The sequence below is a fragment of the Plecotus auritus genome, assembly GCF_963455305.1.
Source record: "Plecotus auritus genome assembly, chromosome: 2".
In the NCBI taxonomy this organism is placed as follows: domain Eukaryota; kingdom Metazoa; phylum Chordata; class Mammalia; order Chiroptera; family Vespertilionidae; genus Plecotus; species Plecotus auritus.
The window spans coordinates 78,015,982-78,033,360 of NC_137771.1; the positions used below are offsets into that span (position 1 = coordinate 78,015,982).

General features: G+C 39.2%; 1 protein-coding gene across 3 annotated transcripts in view; it reads right to left on the minus strand.

Annotated features, from left to right (window-relative positions):
* The window catches only part of LOC308241863 (uncharacterized protein), a 305,025-nt gene that overhangs the window by 100,326 nt on the left and 187,320 nt on the right, over window positions 1-17,379 (minus strand). For all 3 annotated transcript variants that reach the window (XM_080655525.1, XM_080655523.1, XM_080655524.1), the window contains one exon: window positions 10,533-10,666. In XM_080655525.1, the coding sequence (XP_080511651.1) occupies window positions 10,533-10,666 (134 nt within the window). The remainder of the gene's footprint in view (window positions 1-10,532; window positions 10,667-17,379) is intronic.

Below are 17,379 nucleotides of genomic sequence, written 5' to 3' on the forward strand. Positions count from 1 at the left end.
GTGGCTTCACAGCAGCTGAGATAATTACACTACTGCCCTCTTGATGGATGAATCCCTGTTGAGAGAAGTCCACTGAATCCCAAGGACAGCATTCCAGGGGGACTGGAAGAATTCTTTCAGTACACGCCCACTGTGTGGCTTGGTTCAGACAGGCTTTCTCCCTGCCTCACTGAAGGAGGCAGAGTAGAAAGCAAAGGAGAGGGGAGCAGAGTTCACTTTGTTGACAGGGACCCAGGCAGATAAGTAAAAATTGTTGACATTCAGGTGCTTATCGGACACCAAGAACAGCTCTCATGTTCTTATATATTACCTCCAGGAGATTATAAATTCCTAAGGACTAAAGTCTCATCATGTTTAACCTCTCATAGAGCCTAGGATGATCCTTTAAATACAATGGAGAATGAATAAACATGCATTGAAATGAAAAAGAAAGAATTCCAGAATATGCCCTTCCTGCAGTTAACAGTGCTTCACACATATTAACACCATACTCTTGTTCTACCACCACTCTTCCTTTACTACGCATATCTCCCCGGGAGGCAGAGAGTCTAGTACTTGGGCACATTTACATATATATGCATATGAATGAGCGGAGAGTAAACCATCTTCAAGGAAACTACATATTTTACATATGTATCCTTTTTACTGTCTGTTTCCTAACATATCCGTGCTATGAAGACAGGAAGTGTATCTGCTCACTACTATTACTAAAATGTCTGGGATAATGCTTAGGAAAGAAAGAGGCAGCCGGTATTTATTTAATTGGTATTATCAAATGAGTGAATTAAATGCTAAGTAAAAACAGAATACTGTGCTAGGTCTTGGAGATAAAAGGCATGTAATGTATCATCCTATCTGGTAGATAACAGCTCTCACTCCCATCATTGCTAAACATGGAGAGACTCAGGCTAAACAGCAGGCTGAAAATTTTCTGCTAGAAAAAAAAATGTCTTTTCATATAAATATGATCTGAACACTATAAATGCCCAATCACATGTATTTTGCATTGAGTGCTGATTCCAGTCCCGTATACAGTGCCATCCTTAGTCCCAGGCAAAATGCCCAGCAGTCCATGGTCACAAAAACATGCCCACCAGGAGCCCCAAATCCCCTCTAAATCATGCTCCAGGTCCTAAGACCCTGAGGTTCCCTGTTCACAAAGCCCAAGCTCACTGATGGGGCTTGTGCAGAATTTTCCAGAGACTCTCACCAGGGTGGCCCGATCTTTAATCAGCAACCGCAAAGCCCAGAGGGTGAGGTGCGGCTCAGCACGGACAGGTGGACTCAGACGTCCACAGGCACGCACACTAGGTCCATGCCTCTGCACATGCTGCCTGGTCAGGCAGAGAACTCTATGAAGAATTTGGAAACTCAAAATTCAAACCTGGCTTTCAAGGTTGTTATGAAGGTCTGATTTTTGTCAGAGTAGAAGAATTTCTGAACATATTTTGACTTTTTTTTTTTTTAGCTTGATTTACGACTCGTAAATATTTATATGCACAGTATGTGGACCTGCATTCCCATTCTAGCCCTGGGCATTACAGTAAATAAAGGTCCGTGTAAGGGAAACTGAGGATCAGTTCCCAACTTGCCTAAGGGCATAGGGCCAGCAACTGGAAGAGCCAGAACTCAAATACAGTTCTTCACAATCTCCGTGTCAGTGCCCAGAGCAAACCCCCTCCTCCAACTCTACTGCTTCAAAGCACTTTTGTGCCTGCTCTCTCCTGTCATGATTACAGCGACCCAGAGGCTCCTAAGAAGTGAGGCCACGGATCCAGGAACCCACAGCCCATCCTCTCTCCTAACATCCTGGGCTTTCCTCTCAAAACCATAGAAGCCAAATGCAGGTGAGTGTAAGTCCAAGTGGTTGTTCCACGTGTGCAGGCATGTAGCTACCTGCAGTGTAGAGAGAATCTCTGCTAGAGGTAAGCAAGCAGTGACACATGCCTCAGGAACCTCACAAGATGCAGCCCGAGGCTTCTGAATGTACAGCTTTTACAACTCTAAACCCAGAAGTGCATTAGTGTTCTTGCAAAACAGGCTGTGCGACCGTTTACAAAGCCCACATATAATACCTTCATAAGACTTGTGCTTACAAAGATCCTTTCATCCAAGAAATTCAAAGCACTTTACAAGCCCAGAGCCATTCACCCACACACTCCAGGGAGGTATGCAGGTGGCCCGGGTTATACTTATTGATGAAGAAACTGAGGCACGCTGACAGCCTAAGAACCCTTCTTTAAAACAGTCTTAACTTTTGAAAATGAATGACCTCAAACATCCACAAATACATGCTACCAATATAGGGTGGGAATTTATTTTGCATTATTTTTCTAGAAATTAGATTGAGTGCAATGAAATTGAATACCATGTTGCAGAAATCTATGCCTTGCTTCAATTCTTTCAACCATAAGGGCCATCCAAAATTTATGTTCAGTCCACTGCAAATAGTTTATCATTAAATTTGACTAGCACTGCCTTTCAAAATGCAAAATCTATAATTACAAATTTTAAGACAGAAATTTAAATCCTCCCACCCCCCCCCCCCAAATAGAATTAGGCTTTTACACCTTTGGCCAAAAAGCATTTAGCAAAGGTAATTAGCATATCCTCTCTAGTCTAGATGGAATTGATTTCAAGCCAAAGAGATTAGCTTCATTTGCTTTTTAGTGGGAGGTAAACGGCCCCAGGGAACTGTCTTGAGAGTACTGGAGGCAGAGTCCTTTCATAAATAAGGAAAATTAAAACATATAAATCAGAAGAAATAAAACTATAATCAAAACACAAAGTCTGTGTTGGAAATATATATCTGACAATATGTTCACAACAATAGCCAATACGCAGTGCTTACTGCATGCTAATAACTGTTCTTGGTGTTTCTAAGTACCCATTTTACAGATGAGGTACTGATAAGACACATATAGTCTCAAAGAGCTTACAGTGAAGTTAGAAAAAGTATCATTTGTTCATTCAATAAGCCGACATACATAGAATCTGCAATATGAACATTTATATAACTTTCTCGTAGGGAGTTCACCATCTAATGGAGGAATGCACAGGTAAAACAAGAGCAATGCAATGAAAGCTGACTGCGCAGCTGGGTCAGAAAATAAAGCCTTTTGCAGAGAGGAAGTCCACTTCAGCAAGCAGATCAACGAAGAAAGGAATTTTAGGCTGATGGAAGTGGCTTATGCATATGCACCAAGACATAAGAGAACCTAAGCTGGGTCACTCTGGGTTGTCTGGTATGGCTGGAGAGAATGAGGATGCAAGAGATGAGCTAGGAAAAGGAAATCTTAGGCCGGACAGTTATGAATAGATAAAAATTGGATACAAAGAGTTAATTACTTTTACAATTGTGTATCTCAGCTCTTCCATCAAGATATAAGTCTCCTTCTGGGGGTCTTCTAGATTCTAGCAGAGTGGTTTATGCCTGATGTTGAATCTAAAGGATTATTTCTTTTATTTATTTAAATTCTTCATTGTTGAAAGTATTACATATGTCTCCTTTTTCCCCCATTGACCTCTCCCTGGCTGCTCTCCCACCCCAGCATAAGTCCCTGCCCCCCTACTGTCTGTGTCCTTTGGTTATGCTTATATATATACAAGTCCTTTGATTGATCTCTTACCACACACACCCCTGCCCCACTTCCCTTCGAGGCTCTATGCTCTCAATGCTTCTATGTCTCTGGATCTATTTTAGTTCATCAGTTTATGTTGTTCATTATATTCCACAAATGAGTGAGATCATGTGACATTTATCATTCTCCAACTGGCTTATTGCACTTAGGATAATACTCCCCAGGTCCATCCATGCTGTTGCAAATGGTAAGAGTTCTTTCTTTCTTATAGCAGCATAGTATTCCATTGTGTAGATGTACCACTGTTTTTTAATCCACTCATCTGCTGACGGGCACTTAGGCTGTTTCCAAATCTTAACTATTGTAAATTGTGCCGATCAACATAGGGGTGCATGTATTCTTTCTGATTGGTGTTTCTGATTTCTTGGGATATATTCCTAGAAGTGGGATCACTGGGTCAAATGGGAGTTCCATTTTTAATTTTTTGTGAAATTCTATAGTTTTCCACAATGGCTGCACCAGTCAAAATTCCCACCAGCAGTGCACAAGGGTTCCTTTTTCTCCACATCCTTACCAGCACTTGTCATTGTTGATAATAGCCATTCTGACAGGTATGAGATGGTACGTCATTGTCGTTTTGATTTGCATCTCTCACATGATTAGTGACTTTGAGCATTTGCATTTTTTCATATGTCTCTTGGCCTTCTGTATGTCCACTGACACAAGAACAGATGTATAGACCAATGGAACAGAACAGAAAACCCAGAAATCAACCCAAGCCATTATGCTCAATTAATATTTGACAAAGGGGGCAAGAGAATACAATGGAGTCAAGATAATCTCTTCAATAAATGGTGTTGGGAAATTGAACAGATACATGCAAAAAAATGAAACTAGACCACCACCTTACACCATACACAAAAATAAACTCAAAATGGATAAAAGACTTAAATGTAAGATGGGAAACCATTAAAATCTTAGAAGAATCCATAGGCAGCAAAATATCAGACATATGTCGTAGCAATATCTTTATCAGTACATCTCCTAGGAAAATGGAAACTAAGGAGAAAATAAACAAATGGGACTACATCAAAATAAAAAACTTCTTCATAGCAAGAGAAACCATCAATAAAACAACAAGAAAGCCCACTGCATAGGAGAACATACTTGCCAATGTTACATACAATAAGGGTTTAATCTCCAAAATTTATAAGGAACTCATACAACTTAACAAAAAATAAAAAATCCAATCAAAAAATGGGCAAAGGACCTAAATAGACACTTTTTGAAAGTGTTATTTCTTTATCACCATCACTTAGATAATGGCTTACAAGCATCATTATTAGCACTTCGCTTATATTAACTTATTTAAGCCTTATACCAACCCAATGAGGTAAATTCTATTACTATTACCATTTTTGAAACAGAGAACTGAGGTGTAGTAGTACAACCAGAACAAACACCTGCTAAATAGCACTTTATGGAATTCATGTCCCCAAAGCACACCCCAAACTGAAGTGATGATTTGTTACCAGGGATTTCCTTTCTCTGTGATTGCCAATACTTTGCCCTCCTACCCATGCATTCTCGTCACCATAAGTAAATGCCACCGACTTCCCAGGAGATGACTGACTGACAAGCTCATGAACACTATCTTCACCATCACATAGTATCTGCCACTGTCCCCCTCTCCTGCTGGGTGCCATCCAGTGATGTCTGCAAATGAGAACCAAGGTCACAGGTGCTAATGCCCAAAGTACTAACTTAGCTGCTGAGACGCGAGGAATGCATCTACCAAGGTTGCCTAAGCCACTTAATGTCATTGCTGCCCACCTTATGCCTAACGGAGTCGCTGGTGTCACGTCACATACTCAATGTGGTGCACAGATTTTGGTAAATCATTTCTCTGCTTTCACTTTTTTAAAAAAACTCATCTTTATTGTTGAAAAGTATTGCAGATGTTCTCCTTCCCCGCCCCCCCTTGAACCACTCCACTCTGCCCCCCAAGGCCTTCACCACCCTATTGTCTGTGTCCATGGATTATGCATATATGCATATAAATTCTTTGGTTAATCTCTTCCCAAGCCCCCCACACTCCTTTTAACAGTCAGCTCTCCCTAGGTTTCCAACAAGATTCCAGAAGGAGTTCAACTGAAAGGTAATCCAAGTGATTGTCAGCATGCTCTCCTTGGACTCCTCCTCTCCTCTACTAACACATTTGGAAGTTCGGTTTACATAAACACTTCTCCATTTGATTGCAAGCACATTTGCTCAAACATAGGAGGTACATAAATTTTTATAACTCAGCTTATATGTAGTAGGCATTGAACTTGCTGAATGGATGTGAAGCATTAATTTTCCAATTCCACCAGAAGCTCCTTGAGAATATACATGTCTCTTGTCTGTTCTCCTCTGTTCTTTATTTCCTTGTCTGTAAAATAAGTTAATAATAGCACAAACTCCAAAGGGTTGCTGTGAAGATGTGTAACGCACTTACAATGGTGTAAACATTCAATAACCATTAGTTTATCATGAACATTATTCTGAGATACACATATTAACACAGACTTATGAGACACCAGCAAGGGCTGCCTGTCCTTTGGCTAACTCTTGTCCAATTCAACTACATCTTCCCATAGAACAAGGTCTTTCCCAGGGGTTCCTCAAACATTGATGAAAAGTGACTCCAGGAAACCAGAAAAGAACATCAGACCCCCAGACTTGCCCAGACAAGTTTGAATGTAAGGGTGAACACAGATAAGGCCAGAGCCGTAATACCAGTTACAACTAAACATTATGTTTTCCACATGAATTTAAAACTACCTGCTGAAAAAGAAAAGACTCACACGTGCCCATGGATGGGACATGCTTCTGAATGATTATGACTACACGAAGTGTACAATTGGCCAAAGAGCCGCTCCTGATAAACGGCTGGAAAGGAATCATGACCATGTGCCTTGCATTCTGATTGACACGCTGACATAAACCCAAATAATATCAGACTATGTGACCTTATCCCGGGATGGGAGCCAGAGGTTTCACTGGAGATCTCTGCAGTTATCAGATCTGGAGAGTGTTTCACTAGCTTTTTCTTTTAGCAAAACAAAAGGTAACAGGGACAGAAGGAGGCAAGAAGGTAGAACCAGAAATCCTCCAGACTTCATTACCCTAAATTACCTGATGATGAATCAACAGTACTTGTTCCATGGTTTCAATAGGATGTAAACTACAACTAAAAAATATCTGAGCTGCAACCATGCTTTCAATCTCTTCCTTTTCTCTTACTAGTACACCAGAGAAAGAATATTCACGCTTCCTGACCAAAGGGTAACCCTTTAACACAACCTTAAACAAACCCTATTTCCTTGTTCTATCTTCAAACCCTTTTTCTTTCACTCCCCAGTTGGTCCCCTTCCATCCATTAACCACAATAGAACCCAGAACCCTGTTATTAATCCCCACCTACTCCCCCACCAGTATGCCTTAGTGGAAAAGCCAAAAATGCACTGATTTTAGGCATTGTCCTGGCATGGTCTTGGCTAAGGATCTTGACATTTCTTCACATATCTGGGCTTCAGTTACCACAGCTATAAAATGAAGTTGATCTCTGCAGCCCTGTCACCACCAAAACCCTCACAAACTCCCACAGGCTTTCAAGTGTACAGAGAAGCAAAGAATCATGGGAAGCCAGACCCCACTCTTCCTATCTGGGTGAAAGAACTCTGTAGAAATTCATGCTCTTGGGGGGTGTGGCCACCTGGGGGGAAAATTAAGACAATCAAATATGGGGGGAAGGGGACACCTCATCTTAACTCCAAGTAAAATTAAAAAGAGTGAGCACTCATAAATACAAAGGAGAAAAGCTGGCCAGGAGCCCAGTGGTGTGAAGAACACCCAAATCTTCCCTTTCTACCAGTGCAGAGCATTTCTGTATCTGGTGTAATTGGAAAAGGAGAATTAAGTAGATGGCATATTTTATCAGCAATAGAGCAGTGTACTGGATGCTAGGACACACAGGCAATCTATAAATAATATTTCAATCGGATTCAGCATCTTTCTATTGGTTCTTTTTAGGAAAGATCAAGCTGATGACACAACGTTCCACTCTGCTCTCTATTCTTCATTTAGTGAATGGCCCATGAGTCACCCAAGTTTAGAAGGTTAGAACAGTGGAGGCCACAATTACGACCGTATAGCATTGAAGAACTTAATCAGTTAATGTTTCTACACAAACATGGACAGCTCACAATCAATGGAAGAAGTTACTTTGGAAATTGGATTTTTCCCCCTTGAACTTGAGAATTAGAAACTTGCACTGCTTGGCTTCCCTGGACATTTTCCAGATTTGTACTTCAGTTTCAACCAAGATTGAGCTTGGTTTCCTAAAGACAATAGTGAATGGTGTTGCAACTGGCTGCTAAATCTGCTTTTAAGAGTAGTTTAGGCATTCTTTACAAAGAGGCTTGTGTAATTTCCATCATGTTATTTTATTTTCAATTTTTCCTTTTTCTTCTCCATCTTTAACCCTCTTTCTCCATGTGCCTAAGTGCTCAGGTAATATACATACAAATGCTCTGAGAGACAGATGGGTAAGCACCATCTCATGGTGCCTGTGCTGCTTAGTGGAAAAAAAAAATACCGAAAACAGAATGTAGTAATTCCATCCTCTCAAGTGCTATAATAATCGCTGCAGGGGGTTGTTCTGCAACTAAAACTGCAGCACAATGGATGTATAAATTAAGTCTACCAATAATGCTTGACAATACAATGAAGCAAGTATTCTAATATTCCCATGTCCATAAAGCCAGAAAAATTACTTTAAAACCATAGCGAAATATACAGCTTGTTAGACCATTTTTGCAAAGGCAGCGCTATATTCTCATTTTTTCCCAATATATAATTTTCATGTAACTGAATATGTATTCCAGGAGTGTAGACCTCCAAATAGATAGAAGATTTTCTTAAGCTGTAGGTTATATCAGCTTTGTAGGTTAGTCTCTATGGGCACAGAATACATGAAAGCTTATTAATGACTAACATTTAAGAAATCTTTACTAAAGTGCTCATCACAATTGGATAGCTCTTATGTAATTCTAATAAATTATTATCCCCATTTTATAGCTCAGAGAAGAAAGGCTGAGAGAGTTAAATCATTTGCCTAATGTAACATTGCTAGTAAGTTGTAGAACCAGGATTTGAACCCGGAAAACTATGTCTCCGGAGCCCAAACAATTAGCTACCTATACAATCACCCTGGCCGTAATACTGAAGTCCTCAATTTTAAAGGGGAAAAAAATCAAGTCACTTACATATTATTTCTCCTAGAAAACATCTTATAAGGCCAAATTAACTTGGGTCCAATCCAGAGAGATTTGACTACAGAAATGCCTAGAGGACATGAATTAGTAGATTATTTTGCCTTTGGCATTCTCCTGGCCCAAAGTCCAGAAATAGGATTATGGCTAGGGCCCCTCTGAATTATGGGGATGGGTGAGGACCAGGGCTATCTACCCACTCATCCACCTGCTTTGAGTTATCTGGAGATATTGTGTTTCCTGAACTACACATATACCCAGAAATGTCAAGGCCATCAATATTTACATCACACGAGCCTGAAGGTCAGTTCAAAAGGGTACCAGTTATTTATGGGAACCTTTTAGTCACCTAGGGCAGATGGGAGAAAAGGAAGAGTTTGGAACTGTTCCCATTTTATCTTAATGATCTCTAATATAAGAAGTCTACTGCCAACTGCTAAGACATTCTACAGTGAAAGGTAAAAATCAGTATTTTTAAAATATCACTTGTGGTATTCACTTTTCATAAACCTAATATCACCCACAATAAGAAATTACAAGATCCCATCACATTAAATAGTGCCTGAAACCTCTGAACAATAAACAAATACAAAGTGATGATATATCCTAATTTTAGAAGGATTTTTCTTCTAAAGACTATATCTGATATTTTCAAAATTCATGAAAATAAAAGCAAAGAAGCCAGTATCTAGAGCCACTGGCAATGAAACAAACCATTTGAACATAACCAAATGCCCCGTTCAACTTTTCCTATGTTTGCTTGTAATATTTTTTTTAATCCCTGAATAAAGCTCTCTCCATAACCTGGTAAACCCTCTTTACACACACACACACACACACACACATACACACTCACCAGAGTTGGAGGAAAAACTCTTTATCCACCCAATCACCCATCTCATTACCTCAAAACTGGAAAGAAGTCCATATAAATTAAAATGAAACATTCTAAGAATCTTAAACTAATAGTTTTTGATACACTTCCCCAACCCCACAAAAAAAAATGTTGCTGAATTTGTCATTATACTCCTCACATGTGGTAATACCTTTTGACCTTATAAAAAGAACCAGAGGACTATAATTGGACCACTAAGTTTCTTTGATGTACCAACACTATAGTGTCAAGAAACAAAAAGCATGGAGGAAAGATATAGAAAATTTAAAGAGTACCTACATGATTTAACCAGTATTGACACACTAACCTTTTTAATGGACAGGGAAGCATCGATCAGACTGTCAAACCTCAGAGGGAAGGTAGGGGAGGGTGGGGGTAAGGAAGAGAGATCAACCAAAGGACTTGTATGCATGCATATAAGCCTAACCAGTGGTCACGGACAACAGGGGGGTGTGGGCATGCATGGGGAGGGGTTTGGGATGGGAATGGGGGGATGAGGACAAATGTGTGATACCTTAATCAATAAAAAAATTAATAATAAATAAATAAATAAATAAATAATAAATCTCCTTGAGAAAGTAAAACAAAAATTCTGAAGACTCTACTGCTTGCAAATAAGAAGTGTCCAGAGAGGATCAAAAGTTGTATGCTCCCAGTTGAAATCTGAGTTTTATCTTCCTGTTTTGACTAGAGGTCTCTTGACGAAGGGCCTGCGGTGTTATAAATTATCCCATTACTCACTCTCCTTGGCGATCCCCGCTGGAACAGGAAGGAAGTAAATCTTGGAGTCCTGCACTTACATCCCTTAATCATACACACGCATGCCCCCCAAAGCAGTAAATCACCGCCTTTCAATGTGTCAACATGATTCACACCTGAAACAGAGCAGAGAAGACAGGTACTCAGAAACGCCATTCCCAAAGAAAGGTATCTTAATACATTAAAAATAATAATATGTAAGCACCACAGTGTTGTTTTCTCAAATCAACATCACACCAGCAAGTCTACCATTCTAATTAAGAGTCATCAGCCATGTTAAAGACAACTTTTATAGAGCACAGCTTTGCAAACAGAGCATTTCAGGACTCAGTACCCTTTCTAAGCTCTATTAAAACCAAACATCTACATCATGTTCACCCACTTGGGCATGAATTTAATTAGTGGAATTGGCTCTTTGTTAGACAGACTTTCTTCTTCAACTCTGCAGGGCAGAAACATGACCCGTCATATGTGTTATGCCATCTAATTATATAAAAGACCTCATTTAACTTTACATAGAAGTGGGGAAGAAGCAAAATATACCATCAATCCTAAAGAAAAATATTTGAGGTTAGCCCATTTTCTAAGATTATGTGCCCATTGATTTATTACATTTTAAAGAGAAAGAGGAAAAGAGATTTTTCAATAGTCAAAGAGCTTCCTTTTATTTTGATTACGAAAATGCAAATTGTTTTCAGGTTTATGTGAATGGTATATGTTTGGGTGAGTTTTCCTACTCAATACACAACTACACTGCTTCCATTTATCTGTCTTGTCAGGGACAGTCAATAACAGCAGTGCATACTCAATACTTTTAAGCACATTACAATCTCCCTAGCTGGGGAGATAAGTGCCACACCTCCCTCTTGCCAAACAAAAGCCAACAGAACAGGCCAAATGATAGAAATACCTCCTGCAGATTTCACTCAAACTTTTTTGTTGAGTTTGCACCATTATTATCAGCTGCCCTTCACAAGGGCCAGAGTTTCATCAAATCTGTTATCAGCTCAATATCAGCACAGCAGTACAATGGTCTCCCTGCCCCCGATTTGAAATTGATGAATGGATGCTAATGAGTGCTCTATCTGCAAGATTTATCTTTTACACTTAACTCGCTGACCTTAATTTGATTTCATTCAAAAATTTGGAAATAAGGCCCATGTTGGGCGAAGAAATGCATTATGACACTCTTTCAGCAGAACAAGACCAGGCTGACAGGCTGCTGCCTTAGCTGCTTTTCAGCAAAATGGCCACCTCAAGGCTCAGGCTCTGAAATGACCGAGAAGAAGGATTCTTTAGAATAAAACAACAACAAAAAATGACATATTTTGGACTGCAGTGAATATATATATAGGATAAAAGCTTTTCTTAAAATCCATTGTGGTACATTTAAAGAAAAATAATTTAATTGAAAATAGATTTTTTTAAAAAAAGCATGAACTCAATGCTACCACACTTTTAAGGTTGTTTTATTTTTTATTGATTTTAAAGGGCTTTTTAATAGGATTATATGCCCAACATTGAGGACCCAAAGCTCTTTGACTGCATATAAATGAATTGTGGTCTGTTCAACTTTTAAATGACTCTTATCCAGACTCCATTAAAATTATAATAAAACTAAAGTATCTCCTTTGACATTTTGGTTGTGCTGTGGAAAACACTAATAATAATGCCTTAGCCTGAATGCATACATATAAAAATCCTTTCCTCAATAACCCCTGTGAACTAACACCTGGCCTCCAGATTGAAGTACAGAGTACAATGTTACTAGACAAAAGGAATGCATCTTGCTGAACAGTCCAGCACAAAGTATGAGTTCTGGTATTCCTTCAACCTTACTACTGCCCTGAATTACTTTCTGAGTGACAGCTTTTTTTTTTTTTAACTACACTTGTGTTATGTTTTACCTCCAGCTTTAAAACTGTGCAAATGGAAAAGAAAACCAGTCTTAGTAAACATTCCCCTAACTATCATCAGATTTAGGAGAATGTTATTTGTAGACCTGAAGAACAATGCAACATAAACCACAGATGCTGGTGCCTGTCAGCTATGAAGTGTCCAAAGATTAACCCACAGCAAACTAGCCCTGCTCTGCATTCCAGGGTCACTTAAATACGAATGCAAGGAAGATGCCTTTTAGCTAAAAATGTAGATGTCAGGCAGCTGCAAGTCAGGTTTTAAAAATGATCTTTGGAAAATCTCATGGGCTTATGCTATCCCTAAAATGGCAAATACTGACTCCTTTTCCTTAAAAAATGTAATGCCAGTAAACCACATTCAAGGTCAGAAAAAGTCTACTTGGCCACCTGAATAAATCTGCCATATTTGGTATCCAAAATTAAAAGGCAGAGATTTAAAAGTAGTAGTTAAATGCTAGATTTCAATATGAAAACTTAAACTTTGGGCAGGGCATAAGCCAAAATAAGGACAACTCATTTAATGGCATTTAGTCAGCTCACTTGTTAAATATACACTGATTCATACACACAGTCAAAAATAATACTAAAGTTAACCAAAAATGGCTAATATCATAACCAGACACACATATTGAGCTATTATGTATGTTTGAAATAATCACAAAATTGTTAGGTCGGTCTCAAGTAGGTTAAGAGATAACTGAATATTGTTAAAATAGTAAAATATCTGAAGAGACATGTATAGCAAGGAGTGCACTCAGCAAAACATCACTAAATTATATCCCTAAACTTATCTTGCCTTTAAAATGCACCCCCACCAGACACATTCATCCACCACACAGAACAAAACCAGAAAGGAGTTCAGAGTCCGTAACCAAAATAACAGCCCAGGAGTTTGTGGGTTTTTTAAGTGGTGGTTTGAGATTTAGGTTTTGTTTCTCTATATAAATAAAATATCCATGGAAATATTCTCCTGACACTATGGAATCAAAGAAAAGAAGATTCATAAACCAAGTGGTTTACCAATTTCTTTTGATCAAAGCAGTTAGAGGACCATCTAGATCAGTAGTTTCTTCTACATTCCACTTGATTAATTGTAGCGAGATATAAAGTTCTTTTTTATTGAGGTAACACTGATTTATAACATTATGTAAGTTCCAGATGTATAACATTAAAATTTGACATGTACACAATTCAGTGTTCTCAACATCAAAGATTTAGTTTCCATCCATCAACTACATCTCACCCTGTTTACCCATTTTGCACACTGCCCACCCTCTTCCTCTCTAGTAACCACCAAGCTGTTGTCTGCATCTATGAGTTTGTCTGGTTGTTTTTGTGTATTTTCTTAAAACATATTTTATTGATTTCAGAGAGGAAGGGAAAGGGAGAAAGAGATAGAAACATCAATGATGAGATAGAACCATTAATTGGCTGCCTCCTGCACATCTCCCATTGGGGATCGAGCCCGAAACCTGGGCATGTGCCCTGACCAAGAATTGAACCATGACTTCCTGGTTCATAGGTTAACACTCAACCACTGAGCCACATCGGCTGGGCTCTATGAGTTTTTGTTTGTCCATTTGTTTTTACTCCAAAATATGAGTGAAATTATATAGTATTTGTCTTTTTCTAACTTATTTTTAATGTTATAGCCTCAAGGTCCATCCATGTTGTTGCAAAAGGCAAGATTTCATATTTTTATGGCCAAGTAGTATTCCATTTAGTGTGTGTGTTTGTGTGTGTGTGCGTGAACACATATATACCCATCATATCTTCTTTATCCATTCATCTGTCAATGAACACAGGTAGTTTCATTATCTTGCCTATCTTTATATATAAAAGACTAAGCAACCAAACAACCAGTCGACTGGTCACTGTGCTGTACACTGACCACCAGGGGACAGATGCTTCCATAGCGGGAGCGCAGCTCAGCCAAAAGCTGGGCTCACGGCGAGCTGCTGCGGTGCTAGCCTCTCCTGCCTCCATGGTAGCGCTACCAAGTGGCAGCAGCAGCAGGCACAGCGGGGCCAAGATGAGCGGGAGTGGCACGGCAACCGGCCCAGGCTCAGGGTCCTCCCTGCAAGTTTCATGCACTACTACATCCCCAAAGGGGTCACAGATTGTGAGATGGCGCAGGCCAGGCTGAGGGACCCCACCAGCGCACGAATCCGTGCACCAGGCCTCTAGTTATAAATAATGCCTAAAGATGCTTTTATTGATTTACCAGCAAATGTTCCCATATCAAGTTCAGTACTGAATAATAAACCACAGACATTCGATTTCAGTTAGATAGTAACAACCTTCCAAAGCATAAAATCATATTTCTAACATCAACATTTTCAAGAGAGAGTTTGGGGGGAAGGGCGGAGGGATTAGAGAAATACAAAAAAATAACTTATGGAGAAGCAGAGGAGAGACTGTTTTTCCCATCACCCTAAATGTGTTGTTTAGGTTCAATTAAACTCAGATTGAAAAACAAGTGCATGTCTAAGAGATTTATACTCCAGTTACCAATATGAAGACTTTACTAACTGATGGGAACCTCTTCTGAAAATATTCATGGTTTATTGATGAGTATTTTGTACCAATGTCCAAAGAAAAAAGCTTTCTTAAGCCCATCACTGATGTCACCAATGCCTCAAGAATTACACAGGGAAGTATAAATGACTTTATATCTTTGGTTGGATAACAAGAAGCTCTTGGACTGAAAGTTCAAAGAGACAACTTGTTATCCCAGAACCCTAAATATATAAATCTCAAAGCTGACATCTCCCAACCTGAGGTAGTAAGATCAGGAGAGGCAATTCTATTCTTAAGGATCTGACCAGCAGCTGCTGTCCTCATTTGGAATACTTGGCTCATGCAAACGTGTTTATGCATTTGGTGCATTCATATAATTTGCCAATTTGCTAGGCTTGACACCAGTAAGATGGCTGAACATTTGCTGTTGTCCATTTGTTGACTCACGCAAACTTAAGGCTTAAATGCCACCTAAAAAGAACTTGACCAGCTGGGAGGAGACCAAGTACTTGATGAAGAAAACACACTAAGTCTTGTCTCAATTTTCTCTGGAAAAAAGACAAAAATTAGATATAATTTTCTAATAATCTTAATGACCCTTTTATTTATCTTTTCTTCTTATAACAGCTAGATTTATTCCCAGCATGTTTCAATAAATGGTCACTACTACTAAAAAATCTGTCACTTTAGGGAAAATGGCTTTAGGTATGTAGCCCCAAATGAATGCCAGCTAAATAAACAATTAACCTGAGAACACAAACACATGGCCAATCTCATTCATCCTAGCAAGTCAGTGTGCCAGGCTTTTTTGCTAGTGAGATGCACATCTTCAGGAATTTTTTTCTCTTTCTCTCTTTCTTTCTCCCTTTCTTTCTTTCTTTCTTTCTTCCTTCCTTCCTTCCTTCCTTTCTCTCCCTCCCTCTTTCTTTCTTTCTTTCTTTCTTTCTTTCTTTCTTTCTTTCTTTCTTTCTTTCTCTTTCTTTTCTTTCTTTCTTTCTTTCTTTCTTTCTTTCTTTCTTTCTTTCTTTCTTTCTTTCTTTCTTTCACTTCTTTAAACCTTCTCTGACCCCAAGCAATGACAACAGATCATACATTTATCAATTCATGAAAAAGATCTTTAGAATGAGATTGCTGTTGTACTTTTCCAGCCCTAATATATACTGTAAACCTCTAAGGTAGAGTAATAGAAGACACTGCATTTTAAAAAATATTCTTACCACATCGAGTGCATTTAAGTATGGCCAGAGCCCCAAACTTCAAGAGCACCAAGAGGCCCTACTACTCCAACACAACCTCTTCCAAGGCTGCTTCTCAGAATCCCCGCATCCCCACCAGTGCTTAGCGTCTTAGACATCAAATACCATTAATAAGATACCTGGGTACTAACTCCTTAGCATAAATTTGCTTAATATTAGGACCTAATGACCAAGACCCAAAGAACGTCATCTGTTGAACAGGTAAACCACAGTAGAAGTGGGGAGTGAGGAAAAGTTTTATTTAGGGAGAAAGGCCTAGAACTTAGTGTGGACTGGGCCATCAAAGGTGGCAGAAAGATTGAGGAAATAGAAGTTCCTACAGACCAACAAAATTTTAGTCCATTTTAAAGTAAAAAATGTTTGAAAATTGGCTTCCCATAGCAGAGGTATCTCAAAATTTATTTTCTCATAATCTTCACTGTCACTCAGGTAAAACCATATTCGCTGGAGAAGAGAGCAAAGTCTTGCTTTCTTGTCTTGCTTGGAATCCTGCCGTTCTCTCTCCCCCTGGCCTGGGTACCTGCCAACACTTTCCCTGTAAACACTGATACCTCCTTCTTCCTCCTTGCTCTGCTTTCTCGCTTTCTTTTCTCCCATTCTTTCATAAAATGCCAAGACTAAGAATTAAAATTCTCTACCTAAGTAAGGGCAGGCACAATCCTTTTAAAACTCCATCCACCAAAACTGTTTACATTGAGGGAAAGTGTTGCTCTGTTTACTCAGAGAGCACAGAGATATTTGAGCAAGGAAAAATTCCCGGTCTATTGATTCTGTGTCTAGGCTTAATCCCCCAGGATCTGTTGTTTCTCACAGTTATTATTCTGAAAAAGTCACTTCTATTTAGTTTGCAGACCAACATTTCAAAGCCTACCAAAACATTAAGATACTAGCTTTTGGGGGGAATGACATCCAATCAGAACTGGGAGATTAGGTTGAGCATACATTCTCGTGGAGCAGGCCTAGATCCTGTGACATATCCAAATAGCATTTAACCTTTTGATATTAAAATTACAAAAGCCGCCCAGCTGATGGGGCTCAGTAGTTGAGCATTGACCTATGAACTAGGAGGTCATGATTTGATTCCCAGTCAGGGCATATGCCTGGGCTGTGGGCTCAATCCCCAGAAGGGGGTGT